Source organism: Sinohyriopsis cumingii, chromosome 1 (genome assembly GCF_028554795.1).
Source record: "Sinohyriopsis cumingii isolate HCF-2022 chromosome 1, ASM2855479v2, whole genome shotgun sequence".
Lineage (NCBI taxonomy): Eukaryota > Metazoa > Mollusca > Bivalvia > Unionida > Unionidae > Sinohyriopsis > Sinohyriopsis cumingii.
The window spans coordinates 31,144,004-31,161,800 of NC_142961.1; the positions used below are offsets into that span (position 1 = coordinate 31,144,004).

Below are 17,797 nucleotides of genomic sequence, written 5' to 3' on the forward strand. Positions count from 1 at the left end.
GGGTAACACAAACCAAACATAAGGTGTGATGGATACACAGATGGACATGGGTAACACTACCCAAACATATGTTGTAATGGATACACAGACAGACATGGGTAGCACTATGCCTTCCCATTGTGGAACATTTTAAGTCGTTCACATGACTGCATTTCCATTTTAATTTAACAATCTTATTTAAATTTTGTTAAAGTTTCCAGGACACATAAAAGAAATACAAATATTCATGTTTGTTTTTATTTCTAAAAACTTTCAGCTAACTTAACAAATGTATTTCTACAATGAATGTAACAGTAGAATGACATACTGTATATACTTGTTTACAATTAAAGCTCAACTGTAAAAAAAAAACACTACCATGATCTGCTTTAGCATACAGCACCAGCGACCAGGTCTATATTGTTTGTTCTACTGATTAATCCTGATAAACTGGATATACCCAAATCTCCCAGCACATCATGCAATTGCTGATCTGAGTCAACGCAGTTTGCAGTTTTATTGAGATAATACAACAATACATATTCTCTCACATGAACAGTCCAGAAACAAGTTAGACACTTAAAATTTTTTTTTTAAGCAAATGTCTTGTAACATAACACCAAGTAAATATTTTGCTTAGTTTCACATGTACTATAACAACCTGCTTAACTCAAGGGTTGGGGTCAGCAAAATCTTACTATATGTTGTAAACATATATTGTGCAATTAACTGAATGAAGTTCAAATTCTGAACTCTTTGGTTTTACTCTCCATTGTTGAATGTTAAAACACTGCGTGAAGCTACTGACTGAACTGGTAGGTATCCTGTTGTGCTACTGATAAACATTCCAGCAGGTCAAACTGGGCATTTTGAGATGAAAGGTCTCCAAGGACAACTTCAGAATGTCAGTTGTACTTGCATCCTATGCTAGTGACTACTGCATGAAACTCATTAGCCTCTGTAGTGGGAGAAAACTTTCCATTTCCGGTCATGAGCTTCAAGAATGGTGGGACTCTGCTCAAGCAATCCACCACCATCCACAGAAAAAATGTTTCATACTTCGAGCTTGTATGGTTTGAACCAGGCATGCAGATTCAACATTCCTGGGTTCAGATGGAAAATCTGGATTTGCAGTTTTTAACCAGACGCAGAGAAGGTGAGATCTTTGAGAAAGTCTTGCGAGGAGCAATCAGGATAAGTTAGTGTTCCAATTCCATTGTTTTCTGCATGAGTTTGGAAATCAGAGTGGTTGGGAGCAAAGTGTAAGCAGGTTCAGAGTCTGTGTTCAGAATGAGAACATGCATATGCAGCTGTTTCAGCAGGTCAGGAGAAGGCTGGGCTCTCCTTGAAATCTCTGCAGCCAGGTTCAGGAGATAGTTGATCCATGTTAGTCCTCCTTGATGGGAGTAATCAGGATAAGTTGGCCATGTAGATTCTTTCCCTTTCTGCAAGATTTTGGAAACTGCAAAAATAAGGGAAAAGGCACATTTAAGACCATTCCAATTTGGTGAAAGGACTTCTGCTTAGTTGCCCAAGCTTTCAGCTATGTGGCTGAAAAGATGAGTCAGGTGAATGCCATTAAACCTAATCTCAATATCTTTAATGAGTTGACCCCAGTCAGGGCAGTGAGTCCACTTTGAATTTGAGCCGGCCTAAGGTGTGGTGGACTTGAATGTAGATCTGTCAATAAGGTCACCATTTGAGAAAATTGCAAATGAAAAGAAAGGGCTTGGTTCTCTTTTGCCTAATTATTTATTTATTATAATCAAGAAGATGGCAAGAATGAGAGCAGATAACATCTCCTGCCACAATCGATTCACTATGGCCTTCATCTTCAAGGGGTTGATATGTGTGGATCACTCTTGAAAGGGCTAAAGCCAACTCAATGGAAAGGAGGACAAGAAGTGGGCAATATGTCCAATTGTGTTGGCATATGTGCAGATAATGACTTTTGGCAATTTCTCATCACTTGGGTATCAGCAAAAATTATCAGAAAGAGATGCTGGATCAAAAGCAATGTTTTCCCTGCGTATTTTGTCTTGGGTTATTGGGTCTGCATAAGGTTTGTCTCTTTGGTGACCTGTTTTCTTACATCCTCTGACTGAGGAATAAGAGGCTGATTGATAGGCTGTCACCTAAAGACAGCAGTGCAATTGTATTTCACCTTCATAGATGCAGTTACAAATGTATCTCTTCCTGTGAGTTAAGGATTAACCATTTCAGTATTTGTCCCAAAAACCTTATATCATACTGCATTCTACCATCTGCAAACTAGTTTTTCAAATAAGGTAAGATTCTTTACTTTTTACTTTTCTTTGACATTTACAAATTATATTTATGGCATTTTGGTTACTAAAGTCTACAAGTACCTGATGTTCCTCCATTATTCTTATTAATTTATTTATTATTTGATTATACAGAACTTTGGAGTCATCAATTTTCCCACCAATTTCTTTAGTTTTCTCAAAAGCAAATGGGATATTCCGTCTTCTTTTGCACAGCATGGCTACCCTTAACAATGACCAGGATTAATTAGGGTATGCTAAAAGCCGATATCTGTATGTTGATATTTCCATTTAGAGCAAAAAGATTTTGCTTTCCAGCAGTCTTGCACCATTTACAAATTGCATTTAATGTACTATCAGGTTTCACTTTTGCAAACCACAAAAACTGCTTTTCATACTCAGGTCTCCAAGTTCCTGTTTTCATATTTCTACTGCTCTTTTTATATGTGACTTTCGCTATGGTTGAGACTAAATATACATTCTGAGTTCTAGTTTTCTTCATTTGTGCTCTCATTCATCTATTTTCTACCTTTTACTAGCACCACAAGTCCTATTCCAGACAAACAAAAAAAATTTGGTGATTCATGTTTAACAAAGTACTTTTTAAAAATTGTCTAATGATACTGTATGTGTGTGTGTGTGATTTGGATTTTTAACATAGCTTTAACAATTTTTCAGTCATATCGCTACGATGTCTGCAGTGTGACAGTTTATAGTGATGTCTAGCACTGGGGCATCATGATGCAGACACACAGCATTATGTTCGACCCAGTCACATTATCCTGACACCAGGCCAACCAGTCCTAACACTAACCTCTTAATGCTGAGTGCCTAGCGAGGCGGCTGTAAGTACCATTTGTATAAGTCTTTGGTATGACTTGGCCTAGGTTCGAACCCACAACCTCCTGCATCCAAGGTGGATGCTCTAACTATTAAGCCACTGGAATGGTCTCATGCAGATTTGATTTGGAATCTCGGGTCTCTGTGGACCCCAAGTACTGGGTTGCCATATTGAATGGTCTTGGCTATATTCAGATTTCTGAATACTGAGACCAAAATCAAGCACAGAGCCTACTGCTATCAGCTGAGAACTGGTTACTGCATGACAAAGGGCTTCTGGTCAAAGTACAAAGAGAAAGTTTTCAATGCTACCAGGCTTGCAGTAGTTTGCAGACAGTTGGGACTTGAGTGTAAAAGATGAGTGGGGGTATTCTGTAAAAATCTGAGTCAAAGTTTGATGGTAGTCATCACTGCACAAAGAGATCAAATGAGTGGGAGTACATCTACTACCTTGCAAATACATGTCCTTCATATGCAAACAAAACTTCTAGTGGACTGAAAGGATGTGATGGAACATACACATATTAAAAATATGACACACATACGATGAAATGGATAAAAGCTAAGAAAAATTTACAACATATTTACGTGTACTATACATTTTCATCTATAACATATGAAACTAACATGTGGTTTGTTTACCCGTTGATGCAACTGTTGCACACTGAATGCATAATCTAAGCCAGTTTTACATATTTACTTCTCTTGCAACTTATTTGATTCAACAAAAAAATGTTAGGGTACTAAATTATCCTAATGCATGGATGTCAATGACAACATCCAGAAAAGTCTTGTTACTATGCCAGAATTTTTAACTCTAACCAATGAAAGCTGTAGAAATAATTTCTTAATTCAGGACTTTCTGAGCACTGATTATGGAGACAGATACTGTAGCTCACTTTTAAATTAACTATGGAATCCATAGAGTCAGACATGTCAATAGTGGCCACCCATGGGAAAAGGCCCAACTGACCTGTGTGCACAGGTGAGTTCTCTATGCATCTTCATCTATCAAACCTGGCACTGAATACCCATACTATTATAGTTATTATTAATAATATTATTATATGTATTATTATATGACTATTCAACAAAATCATTAAATACATGTCCCAAATACAAGATTACGGTATCCTGCTGACTGTCCATCATATATATCTAATCATCAAGGACTCTAAAAAAACACTATCTAAGTTTGTTCTGGTTTACAAAGACAAATTACTAATTTCACTTTTGACAGATTACGTATGATCATGAAACAGCAGCTGACTCTTAGTTTCGCCATCTTGTAATTATTAGTCATATAAACATCTATTCACATTTCAAACAATATCTGGACTACTGACGGCTCACTCATGTGCGAGGCATGTGATGAATTGGGAATGAAAAGAATCCTTACTGAACCAAACTCTGCCTGCCTTTTACAGACAAGTTTTCAAATACTAAATGACCCCTGACCCAAGGAAAAGGGATGTAACTAGTATCTATCCTCAAAGATCAATTTCGTTCATCAGAGATAGCTTTCATTCACAGGCAATTGATGATGATATCGAACCATACATGTCACACTGGCACAAAAGGCAACTCCCATTTCTGCTGGAACAACACAACTGATTTTTCTCCCATCGAGCAAATGAATAGAATTGACATACTGACACTTTACAGTCAGTTTAAAACTAGCAACACCTGGTGGCATCAAGGGGAGGTAATGGGCTAGGATTATTACATCTTGTCTATTTGATGTAGATGGAAAAAATGTTTTTTGTCTTTTTGGATGGCTGGATTCTGCAGATAGCAAGCTTAAAAAAAACCCTCATTGATACAATCATTGTTCAAATGGAGTAGAAATGAAAAGATTTTGAAGATGGCCACCATGATGGCAAATCAGCACCTTTATCAACTGTGATCAACTAGAAATTGCAAAAAGTCTTAAAGTATAAAGTACAAGTCAATATGACCTCCATCCGTAAGGAGGAGCAATAATAAGACTTTCAAGTTGGACCCTATGGTGGCCACATTGGAGGTCTGAGGGAACCATTTTCATTTAGGACTAACTAGTCCTCAAAAGAAGTCATTTAGTGAACACTGCATGTGAAATCAACTATCCATTCAGAAAAAGCAATGTCAAAATTTTCAAGATGCAGTAGCAGCCATATTGGATGTTAGATCAGCACCATTTTTATTTAGGACCATCCTCCAAGGGGTCAATAACATTCTGTAATAAAACACAACAGTTCTCCACTTGGACTAACTCTTTGCTTTTCTCTTTCTGGTTTGAGTTAGTGTCCCTCCACTATTAGCACCAGTCTGAGAAGACATAGGCTGATCTGTATCTGAAAGTAGAAATATAATGAAAAGATTTTTAAAATCATCAAAACGCTGAAATATTTCTGCCAAGCAATTATGATAAAAGGTTACTTTATGGGTGTGAACACATTCACCAGCAGGATATCATTTGTTATCACTGCCAGATTTCAGAAACTTACCATTTGTTATCATTTCATGATGAAAATATACCAACGTATGTATCAAAATTTAAAACATCAATATGTAAAGAAAACAATTTGTTTTAGGAACAGAATCAGTGAAAGCACTTTTTAAATATAATTCTTTCTTGATTTTAACTGCCATGGTTGCATTATCTTATCATAAAATCTGTTTGAAACAGTAAGTGAACCCACCATGAGGTAATAATTGCAGACATCACTGTGTCTAGTTAGTACCTCTTTGTTTGACATTTTTTTTTATTCATTGGGAACATAAATTATGGAAAATGTATGATTATATTAAGAAATTGTTGTAATAAAACTAGATCATGTAAGTGGTCATATTAAGAAAATCCCTATTTCTAAAAGTAGATGCACCCACATGGCATGCGTGGCACCCTTTTAAGGAGAAAAGGGTTAAAGACACGAGGAAGGAGGTGGGGGTGGGTGGTGGGTGGGAGGAAAGTGAGAATGTACTTAATTTACTTTCTATATAGTCCAAACTATGCTAAGTGTTTAATGTTGACCAGTTGAATTAAAATCTGACAGGTGCTGAGGTCTTGTAAAAAAGTGCCTTCCAGCATATCCATTTATTGTTTTCTGGAACAGTCTTCAAAGAAAACAAACAATAAACAATCAAACAGGTCAATTTTGTTTAAATCTGCTGAGAAAATAATAAAGCTACAGAAGTTAGCTTTCTAACCATAATTAACTGAAAAATTTTTCCATTAGAATTTCTTATAACAGTGACTTGACTAATGCAGACGATTATTGGTGTATTTGTAAACATTTTTAAAGGTGAAAGCAGTCATGTCAGATTCAATTCTGATACACTTTACACTTTGCATCTGTTAAAAGTTAGATGAAGTGAAGAAAGATCAAGTGATGAATGGACCATTCTGTACAAAGGATTTGGCCCTTTTTAGTCAAAGAGTTGGCCAGGACATTGAGCCAGCTGGGAATATGCATGATCTGTATGGTCACATTTACCTGGAAGTATCGGCGTAAAAACTTCCAAACCAGAATGAAAAGGTTGGGTTATCTGGTCCACCACATTTGAGAAGGAAGACCACCACTACAGAATTATCTGTCAGGACATGAACTTCTCTGTCATGGAGTCAGTCCAACCTTGATTATAACCATTTTTTCCAGAAGGTTCACATGAAGAGTCAAGTCTTGAATGATTGTAAATTAATCCTTTTGATGGAAAGTCTGATTGATCTAGCTGTCTCCATCCGGAACTTCAGCTCTGCATTGTATTTGTTGAACTGGTTGAAGTCACTGGTCAGCCTGAATTTTTAATTGGCCTTTTACAGTAGACAGAGCCTGGAATAAATCCCTGAGAGTTTAGTTTCTGAACACTCTCCACCACCCACTTGTTGAGTAATGACCTCTATCCTGAATAATTTTTGCTTTCACATATTTGATGGATTGTCCATAGAAAAGTGATAATAAGTGTAGATAGGCATCTTGTCTCATCAAAGCTAAGCTGGAAGAGGCATCCAAAGTGTCAGTCATAAAAAGGTGTGTAACCCTGTTAATGACCTTGTCAGTCCTAGCCATTCACTACATCCATGGGTAGGTTCAGAAGGTAGCAAGGTTACTTTCCTAATGTTAACGTGATCAGAGAACGTATTGTTCAACATATTTAATTTGCATTGCTTGTTTTTTTTTTTTTTAAATTTCATGATGTGCTGTGGGTTATGAAATATACTTTGGAGCTGATCATGCTCAAAGTAAGTTCATTGTGTAACTGACCAAAATCATTGATCTGTAAACAACTAATACACAGCAAATATTTTCTCTGAGTATGGGTTTTGTGCTGTAATCATTGGAACACTTTCTGTACATCAGTACTATATGATGTATGCCCCCTTTTTATGAACTGTGTAAGATCTGCTTTTCTTTCTTTTAGTTATAATGCATTCAGGCAGAAACATGAACACGCTTTCACAGTTCACATCACTGACTCTGAAGCCCATCACAGAGTGAGTATCCTTGAAAATTCTAATTAATGAACCACAGATTTAATTTCAGCTATGAATGTCAACTGAAGCTTTTAGTCAGTTCTGATACTGTGATCGTTAACCTTACAGACTGCAGTCCTGGAAGTACACATGACAACCCTTTTTAATGTTAGATGGATCATAAACCCCTCAGTATGTGTTATTACTCACAATCTTGATTAACAATCTTCATTTAATTATAGTGGAGATTTTATTGGGAAGTACCCTGTCATTATTTATAAGTAAGAAGGCATGTGATGGACATAAATTCATTACTGCATTTCAAGATATGGGAGCACATAATGGACATTATTTTCATTCTTGAATTTTACAAGTGTGTAAAGGACATAATGAACCCTTTTACATATGGAGATTGCTTTAGTATCACAGTTACATTTGTTTAATTAAGCGTAGTAACCTTTATACTTTGTAATAGTTGTATTTTCACTTCTTACAGCTTCTTACTTTTTGAAGAGATAGTTCATGTTCAAGAATAAAACAGTATTTAAACATAATACGACATCTTGAGTCTTGAATACTGGATATCTCAAGGGTTGTACTGAAATGTAATTCCTTCCGAGGAAAGGCAGTATAGGTCTAATATCAGCAGCAACATTAATAGATGTAAACATATTTATCTTGGTCTGAGTCAAGGACACTGTATTTACCATGTTCTTTATTATAATTTTGGTAACAGACCTTCTAATTTTAATTAAGATTTTATCTTATAAACATTTGGAACCTTCCAGAATGAAATTTTTCATTAGGTAATAGTTTTTTTTTAAAAGAAAATGCTAATTGTGACTTAGGTCAGGTAGAGGATAATGAAATCTTGTTTACTGGAAAAATTATTTATTTCTGCAATTACATCTGAAGCAAAAATAAGTTTTATTGTTGTGTTCAGTATTTCTTTGGGCTGGAATTATTTACTGAAGTTATTCTTCTCTGGAAATACAAAGTGCTCAAAAATAATATTCTTGGGAAATATAGCCTTGGATTTATAATGAAATTCAAATAAGGCTCTATTTTTTTTTATTATACTTTATGATTCAGCAAAAGACTATTGGCACATCACCATGGCACAGACCACTACAAGCATATCAACACTTTCAATGTTAGATTTATGTTGGAATACCACTCAAGTTTATTCAGAAATTTAATCTGTAGGACTTCTGTTAGTAATTCTACATTATTTGTTATTTAATTCACAACACTAAGTTATTTGTACAGTTTCACTTTGTATTCTAGGAAAATAAATTATTTGTTGAATTTTACAAAACTTGTTGGTTTTTACTCTTTTCTACTGCTTAGTTTATGACCATTGATTTGAGATAGTATTCAAAAGAGAAAAAAGTTCCAGACCATGTTGTATTCTTCATGAATATTTTGTTTACTTACAGACTTTGAAACAAATGCATGAAACAAGCTGTATAATTTAACCAACTACATCTTTTCTAATTACATTGTCTCAATGCCCTGCAAATCTTCACTGGCAAGTTTTGGTTCACTAATCATGCAAGATTATCCTGAATACATTTATTTTGTTTGTAACATAAATGGGGGGGGGGGGTCTTTTGACAAACTGAAGTGGTAGACTAGTTTAAAAGAGAAAATGAAAAACTAATTTAGATACGAAATGTTATGTGCCAACCTTTGTAATATCAAAACCCTTATTTAGTAAAGCATTTAACATTTAGTACATTTCACTATTGAAAAATGTCTGAATTTTACAAGTTTCATCTTTTCCTTATGAAAGCAGCAATAAGATCAAGCTGACCTTTCACATAATCACATTTCATAAATATATCTTGCATATAATACATATTTTTGCAAGAAGATTTCCCATATAGCTTAATCAAGCATACAAATAAGAACAATGTAAATTACATTGGTTTTAGTAACATCAAACTTTCAAAAATTGGCAAGATTTAATACTTAAAAAGATTCCTATAGTTAAGACTATAATGCTTGATAGAATACAATAATTTATCAATTATTTTTTACTTCCCTTGCAAACATGCTGCATTTACTACACTCAAGAATATATAAATATACAAAAATATGACCTAGAGCATCCAATTATTTTCTAAACCCCATGGGCATTTCACAATAAGCCATATAGGGGAATATGTGCAACCATGCATGGAAGACCTTAATTACCTTTCCTGGATAAAGCACGTGGCCAGGGACTCTTACAATCTGATGCTGGACATTTTGGGACCTCCTGTCCACTGAAAAACTTGTTGGCACAGTGAAAGTGTAGTCTAACTGGACAGCTGTCACAAGACTGACCCTGAGGCAGGAGAGAAAAATTTGGAATGAAGTTTATGTACATTCTACCATTTACAGGTCCTAGATTGTAGGCATGCACAGTGCTTTTATTACTATTCTGTTTTTGTATTGCAAATCATCTGATAGGGACACTGGAATGTTAAGTATATATATCTTCACACACCATGTTGGCCCTCCGCCCCCCCTTAGCTCAATAGTTGCTGTATTGCTTGTGCAGAAAATACAATGATTGGCACAACACTATTAACTTGGTTTGACAATGTAAAATTAAAAAATTCTGCAAGGGCTTTCAAAGTAAAATTTACTGATTTTCAAAGACCTAATACAAAAAGTCATGAGATGGTAAAAAAAACCTGTCTTTTTAAAAACTTTTCTCAGACTTCTGAAATGCAAAATTATGGATCAAACATAAATCCATTCTTCCCTAACTACACACCAACTAAAAGTATTTAGTTTGGCATCTAAAGTTTACTCTTCCAATAAATTCTACCTATCTGCATGAATGCAAATGTTTCTGAACATGGAACAAGTAATATGTGATCTTAGAATATTTCAAGCATTAGAGATTCAGGCTGGAACTAAGAAATGTTTCACGCAAAAACAGGTGTTTCTTTACTCAGGTTAAGCAACTTGATATCCTCCATGGTTGTGAACTTGCCCAGAGCTGACAGATTTTATGGTATAATAATTTGGGGCTGGTTGACACTTATCATCATTGGGAGTACAGGTATATGATGAACTGACTGAATTCATTTTTTGCCAAAAAACCCCACCAGAAATGCAGTCAGAATTCTTCAATTATAGAAGAAATCACTGAAACATTGTCAAGAAACCTTCAACACTGACATACAAGGATATAATGCAGTCTTCAGTCAAAAGAATGGCAATACGAACAAAAAGAAATCAAGAAGTGCAACCAGAATTCTTTAGATGTATTTATGTTTATAGAAAAAATGGAAACATTATCATGAAAGTATTTTCTATCGGCAAGCAAAGATATAATGCAACTCAATTTAACTAAACCACACCTGACCAGCATGAAGCTTGCCAGACACAAAAACACACTGAGTGTAAATATATTAAATTTCCAGACTAAATAATTCTGGAAAATTTATATTTTTCATTAGGACACAAGTTATTCTGAGAAAGGAATGTGATTATTTTTAAATGGACAGATATTTAGGTCGTTGACAATGATTTTCTAAGATCTGAAAGGCTGTGAGATTGCCATCTTAAAATTAAAACACCTTTTAGGCTTTATAATGACTTCTGTTTTCAAATCATAAATCTGATGCAGAGTACCTTAATCCTGAAATCTCATGATCTACTGATCAGTATAACCAATTCTTTAAGCGTTTAAAAATTATGCATGTACAATAAATATTTATTGAGCTTGTTCCAAGAAATGAATTTTTTTATCATTGTTGGGAGGCACTGTGATGGTTCAGTGGTTAGAATGCAGGCCTAGTGATATGAAGGACATGGCCTTGGAACCTACATTGGATCAAGCATAGACTGACTGCTCTGGTGTGTCCCTAGTCATATCACTTAATTGCCACAGCAAAATATAACCATCATGTGCTGTTGTGCCACAAAACACCAAACAAAACAGATAATCTTTATTAAAAAATGGATTATGCCAATGATAATCTGCACATGTAATAAGTTGGGATGAAATGATTCAATAATGCATCAATACTTTTGCTGTACCGATACACATTTTGATACAAAAGGTGGAGAATTGATTCTGGGTTATTCAGCTTGACATGTTAAACTAAATTTGACTGGCACATTATGTCCCAGATTGATCCACTCATCAAAGAAGTTCTACAAATGCGTATTTAAAATATGGGCTACCTAGAAAACCACAAATGGCTGATTCCCAGCATGGTTCATCTTCAGATGCTGATTTCATTAGGCAAATACTGATAGTGATGATGACAATAATTTTTAAAGTTACGAGGTATATCAGATTATTGGAGCTGGAAAAGTGTTAATAGACATAACCAGTGTGTGATTTTGAGCCTGAAAATGGTGTTAAATATAAGTCCAATGTATATGCTGGAAGGACAAAAACAGACATCATGCCGATCAATCCCCCTTCCAATGGCATTTCAAAATTAAATTAAAAAAAGGCAGAATACCAAGCCTAATTAAAATACAGACAATTTAAAAGTAGAATGCAGTTTTCATTTCTTTTCTCAAACAATTTAGTCCTGTGGGATCATGTGCTACAAAACTATCCCTATCAAGGTAAGATAAACTGAATAAATAAGAATGAAAAAATTAAATCAAGAAGTAATGTTATTTATTGGATCAAAAAGAAAAAAGCTTGATGAAGCAGAGTTTGACATGAAAGGACTTCAAACTGTTACATTTAGGCTCTTACAAAATGCAACAAGAAAAGAGTAAAGATGACACACTTTGTAAAATTTAACAAATAATATATTTCCCTAGAAAAACAAGGTAAAAATGAGAAAAAGAACTTATGGTTCTACGAATAAAATCCAAAAATAAAAAAATAGAAGTCCCAGTAATAAAATGTTATAATGAAACTGAGTTCGAATCCAGAAGAAATACAAAATGGAAGGCGATGACGTATGCTGTGGTCAGTGTCATACTGATGTGTCAACAGGTCTTTGTTGAATTACAGACAATAATATTCCAGTGTTTGAATCCTTTGTAAATTTTGATAACTGTTCTTGTCCAAGAATTAATTTAGAGACAAGTATTTCCAGGGAAAAATAATCTCTTATAATCCAAATAATTTGAAGAAAACAAATTAATTAGCCCAAAAAAATGGTTAAAACATAAAACACTTGGACTTCTCCAGTGTTAAGGCATAGAATGACTATTCTTTCTCAATACATCAATAATAAATCTAGCTATGGCGCAAAACAGATGCCCAGATGTGGGTCAATCCATTGGAAAAACCTGAGTTTGAAACAATTGCTACAAGTTATTTGTCACATACTCCAAGTATGGCCTTGACTAAAACCAATGATTTTTACTCTGGGAAAGAATTTTTTTAAAAATTGTTTACTTCAACTCTTACTGATTCTGAATCAAGGTCAGAAACTAGGTCTGCATTAGACACAAAGTTTCTGTTATTAGGTGTTTATGAAAACAGTCAGGGCAAACTGAATTTCTGGAAAATATCAAATCCAGTATATCAGGTTACATTACAATAGCATGTATTGGAATATTAAAAAAATAAACCAACAAACAAACAATTAAATTAAATCAAATATAAATTAAATCAAATATACATAACACTTCACCCCATTAAGAAAAAGAAAGATTTATATAATAAAGCTTTCTTTTTACCATAGATTAGTTATATATGAGGTTTTTATAAAGAAAAAAACGTTAAGAACTCTTATGAATTACACAAAGTGTACATGAATTAATACATTTCTATACACGGGAAAGTGCATCTGCTATTAAATTATCTTTTCCCTTGATGTGCCTGATGTCGATAATATTATATTCCTGTAACAACAAACTCTACCTTAACAGCCTTTGGTTTTTGTTTTTCATCTAGTCTATGAAAGTAAGAGGGTTGTGATCACTAAACACAATAATCAGAGAAGGGGCTAAACTAATGTAAACTTCAAAATGTTGTAATGCCAGTATCAAAGCCAAACATCCCTTCTTGATTGTTGAGTAATTTCTTTGGTGCTTATTTAATTTCTTAGAAGAATAGCACACTGGATGATCAACACCATTTTTATCTTCTTGAATTAATACCGCTCCAACCCCAACATCACTTGCATCAATAGACAGTTTAAATGAGTGACTGAAATTTGAAGCTTAAGAACTGGTGAACTCTCAAATATGGCTTTTAACTTATCAAAAGTCCCCTGATATTTTTCAGTCCAAAGGAACTTGTTTTTCTTGCTCAACAAATATGTCATGGGTTCAGCAATTATGCAAAAACTGGAACAAAATTTCCAATAGTATCCAGCCATTCCTAAAAATCGCATCAGTAGCTTTTTACTGACAGGTAAAGGAAATTCAAAGATAGCTTTGAGCTTAGCATCTATAGGTTTAACTTGTCCACGTCCCACAATATGTCCTGGAAATGTTACACAAGCACAGCAGAACTCACTTTTGGATAACTTAATTGTCAAACCTGCATCAGTGAGTCTGCAAATAAATTCCGAATTGTTGCTGAATGTTCTTTCCAGGTATCATTGTAGATGATGACATCATCAATTTAAACACAGTGTATTATCTACAAATGGCTTCATGTGAGTCATTTGACTCATCAAGGCAAAAAATAGTGTGTCATAATCCAAACCTATGAGTCTTATTCAAGCAGATGATCAGTTTTCAGTAGTTAAAAAAAATAATTATATTGTTTAAATACACAACAAAAATATTAGTTATAGAATGTGACTAAAACCGATAAGGCAATTCCCTTGCCAGAAGCATCTGAACATTCTATATTTGTTAAAAATCTTGTTGATGGATTCATGTCATCAGAAATAATCTGAGCATATATATGACAAGGCGTTTATTTTTGGCTATGTCAGTGCTTTCATCTGCCATTGCTGATGACGAATTCTGCAGGTCAAATATAAGACTGTCCTCAACAATGTTTGATAGGACACACTTAAGTTGCTGTTGTGGGGTTTAACGCCATTTTTCAGCACACGATAGGCTATGCATGGCAGCCAGTATTAATGGTTGAGGAAGAACCCGGGAAAACCCCAGGAAGAACCACCGACCCACGAGAAGCTACTGGAAGCTCTCTCACATACTCACATTGGCCAAATCTTAGACTCGAACCCACGCAAACAGAGGTGATATGGCAGTGATCCATAACGGAGAGTGCTTCAGACCACTTGGCCACTTGGGGCCCCACACACTTAAGTACCATGTTCACTGCTGTCTTGTTTGAAAGAATGTTTTTCTAAAACTGCATTAAAATCTGCCTGGTGTTGTGGACCTTCATTCAGCAGTTTGTGTTCTGGCAACCCAGCATGCCTTGCCAGTGTACTGTTCTGAAAGTTATTGCTTTTTGCCCATTAGTCATGGAGGATTTCTTTAGCCTCTGTACATATATAGCAAAACATAAAGGCATCTTCATTCTCACATTCATTCAACTGAACTTCTTTTTGAAAATGTTGCCAGCTGTGTTTTCAACCATTGATGCACAAATTAAATTTTATCTTAGTAGTAACCATTATAATGAAGGCTCCACTGGTTCGATAACAATAATATTATCATTGGTTGGTCATAAACGTGGTCCAAAAGAAAATTTTACTTGTTCAGATCTATTTAAATCTTTTTTGCCTTGGGTGCCATTTTCAGTCAAATGCTGGCAATATATTGGAACAATGCAAGGCATACAAACTGAACTAATGGAAAGTGTTGCTTTGTAGTGTGACAAATGTTCGCATAAAATATGTTTCTCATAAGAATCACTTTAAAATCACGTGTTTATTTTCCGCCACGTTCTTGGGTGTGGTGATTATACTGTTCTAACATCCTGTTACTACAAATGATGTGACAGTTATATGTCACATAAGGTCAGCTCCTGGCTCCACACTCTGTTGTAACCCTATGTATTATGATAACAGTGTAAGAAACTGATGTGCACGTGTTTTTCCTGTTTGGGATAGTTGTAATCTAGCCTTGAAAGTAGTTAGACCAAACCTTAATTTTGTTTTAAAATGCAAAACATAATATTGGGGTGTGTCAATTTATGTACCGCCGACAATTTTTAGACTCACACTTTTTTTTGTTAATCAGCAAAACATAACATTGGGGTGCATCAATTTATGTACCAACAATGATTTTTGTGCATCAAATTGGAAAAGTTTGCATATTTGACGCATGGCGCACAGGTAGACAAAACAATATAAGCATCACATTTATCAAGACCAGAGGTAATCATATTCATTAAATGTTGAAAATTACTTGGTGAACCTTTCATCCCAAATGGCATCACTTTATACTGATATGGTCTATCTGGTGTCCAAATGCCAAAATTTCCGTTGCTCTTTCTGTCAGTGGAATTTGTCAAAATCCTTTCATAAGGTCAAATTTGGTGACATACTTGACATTTCTGATTTTATCAGTGCAGTCATTGATTCTTGGTAATGGGAATGAATCTGTTTTAGTCACACTTTTCACCTTCCTATAATCAGTGCACATATGGAAAGTTTTATCGGGTTTACAAACAAGTATACATGGTGAACTCCAGTCACTTTTACCGGGCTCTATGAAATTATTCTCCAGCAAATACTGAATTTCTTCTTTCAAGTATTCCTGTTTGAGAGGGTTCATCCTGTATGGGTGTTGTTTCACAGGTGTGGAATTAACAATTTCAACATCATGGAAAATTTTGTTTGTTTTGGTAGGAACATCTGGAAACAAGTGCTCATATTCAAATAATAACTGTTTAAGTTCATTCCTTTCTTGCTGTTGCAAATGTGAAAGTTTCTGGTCCTGATCATTCATAATTTCTGAATTCCAAAGATATGTCACTCCAAAATCAGTTGAGTCTGATGGTATTCCTTCTCTTAAATCTTCACTAAGTGGGACAGGTACAACTAAATTAATTGAATGTTTAACCTGGATATCTCTCTCAATATACTGGTACTCCTTTAATTTATTTAGATCCCATGAGTACTCTTATTATAATTTACCTCACTCATTTTCTTTTTAACTTTGTAAGGACCGTAATACCTAATGTGAAGAAAATTTTGAAGAATGAGCAAGAGAGACTGAACTCTATTACCAGACTCAAAAGTTCTCTCCATTAAAGTTCTGTCAAACCATAATTTCACTTCTGACTTGTACTGCTGAGTGCCAAATTCAAGCATAACTAGCTGGAAAATTCCCGACATGAAATTTGACCCTTGCTCAGATTGGACAGCTTTGGGAAGGCCAAACTGAGTAAAAAAATCCTTTATCAAAGCTTTTCCTATTATTTTAGATTTAATATTCCTTAAAGGAAGTGCCTCTGGAAAACTTGTTGATGCATACATTATGGTCAACAAGTACTGGTTACCTGACTTGGTCTTAGATAAGGGATCAACACAGTCTACAATTATTTTGCTAAATGGTTCATCAAATGCAGGAATAGGTTGCAGATGAGCCTTAAGTATCTTCTGATTGGGTTTTCCTACCATTTGACAAATATGACAAGATCAGCAGTATTTGCAAACATCACTTTTAATTTTTGGCCAATAGAAGTGAGTCAAGATCTTGAGATAAGTCTTATTAATCCCTAAATGACAAGCCAAAGGAGTTTCATGGGCCAGACTAAGAATTTCCTGTCTGTATGATTTTGGAACTACAAGTTGATAGTTCACTGACCATTTGTCACCAGCAGGTACCTCAGGAGGTCTCCATTTTCTAATAAGAATTCCATTTTTAATGAAATAATAGACAGGTACTTCAGTGGCTTCCGTTTCACTAATGGCCCTTTGAAAACAAACAGGAGATCTCTGGATCATTTTCCTCTTCAACGACAAGTGATTGTCCTTTGTCAAACTGATTAGAATAAAGAGAATGAATAGTTAAAAGAGGATCACTGTGATCAATACCTTTTGAATGATCCAAACAAGGAGTGAAAGTGACCTCATCAAAAGCCTGACCAATACATGTGTCAGCTAAAGGAATACTTTCCTAATCAACATCATTCTCAAGAGCTTTCCTTACCAGAGCTCTAGTAACTGCACAAGCTTGGTATAAATCAGAGAATTCTTTTTCAATAGGATCGACTTTCTGATCCAAACAAAGCTTGTCAGTTACAAGTGGATTATCCACAACCTTATCTCCAGCTAGGTCGTTGCCTAGTAATAAATGAATGCACTCATCGGGTAAAACAGACACTATTCTGACTATCATGGGTCCTGAGACTAAGTCTGATGACAAATTTACACAATGGAGA

At 34.9% G+C, this 17,797-nt stretch overlaps 1 protein-coding gene across 3 annotated transcripts in view; it reads right to left on the reverse strand.

Moving 5' to 3' along the window:
* Positions 1 to 223: 223 nt before the first annotated feature.
* The window catches only part of LOC149806639 (non-structural maintenance of chromosomes element 1 homolog), a 34,157-nt gene continuing 16,583 nt past the window's right edge, over positions 224 to 17,797 (reverse strand). For 2 of the 3 annotated variants that reach the window (XM_089955984.1, XM_089955974.1), the window contains exons 7-8: positions 9,757 to 9,889; positions 224 to 5,437 (exon numbers count right to left, since the gene is read on the reverse strand). In XM_089955984.1, coding sequence (XP_089812110.1) covers positions 5,352 to 5,437; positions 9,757 to 9,889 — 219 coding nt within the window. In that variant the 3' untranslated portion in view covers positions 224 to 5,351. The remainder of the gene's footprint in view (positions 5,438 to 9,756; positions 9,890 to 17,797) is intronic. The other variant, XR_016420717.1, reaches the window with a different exon arrangement.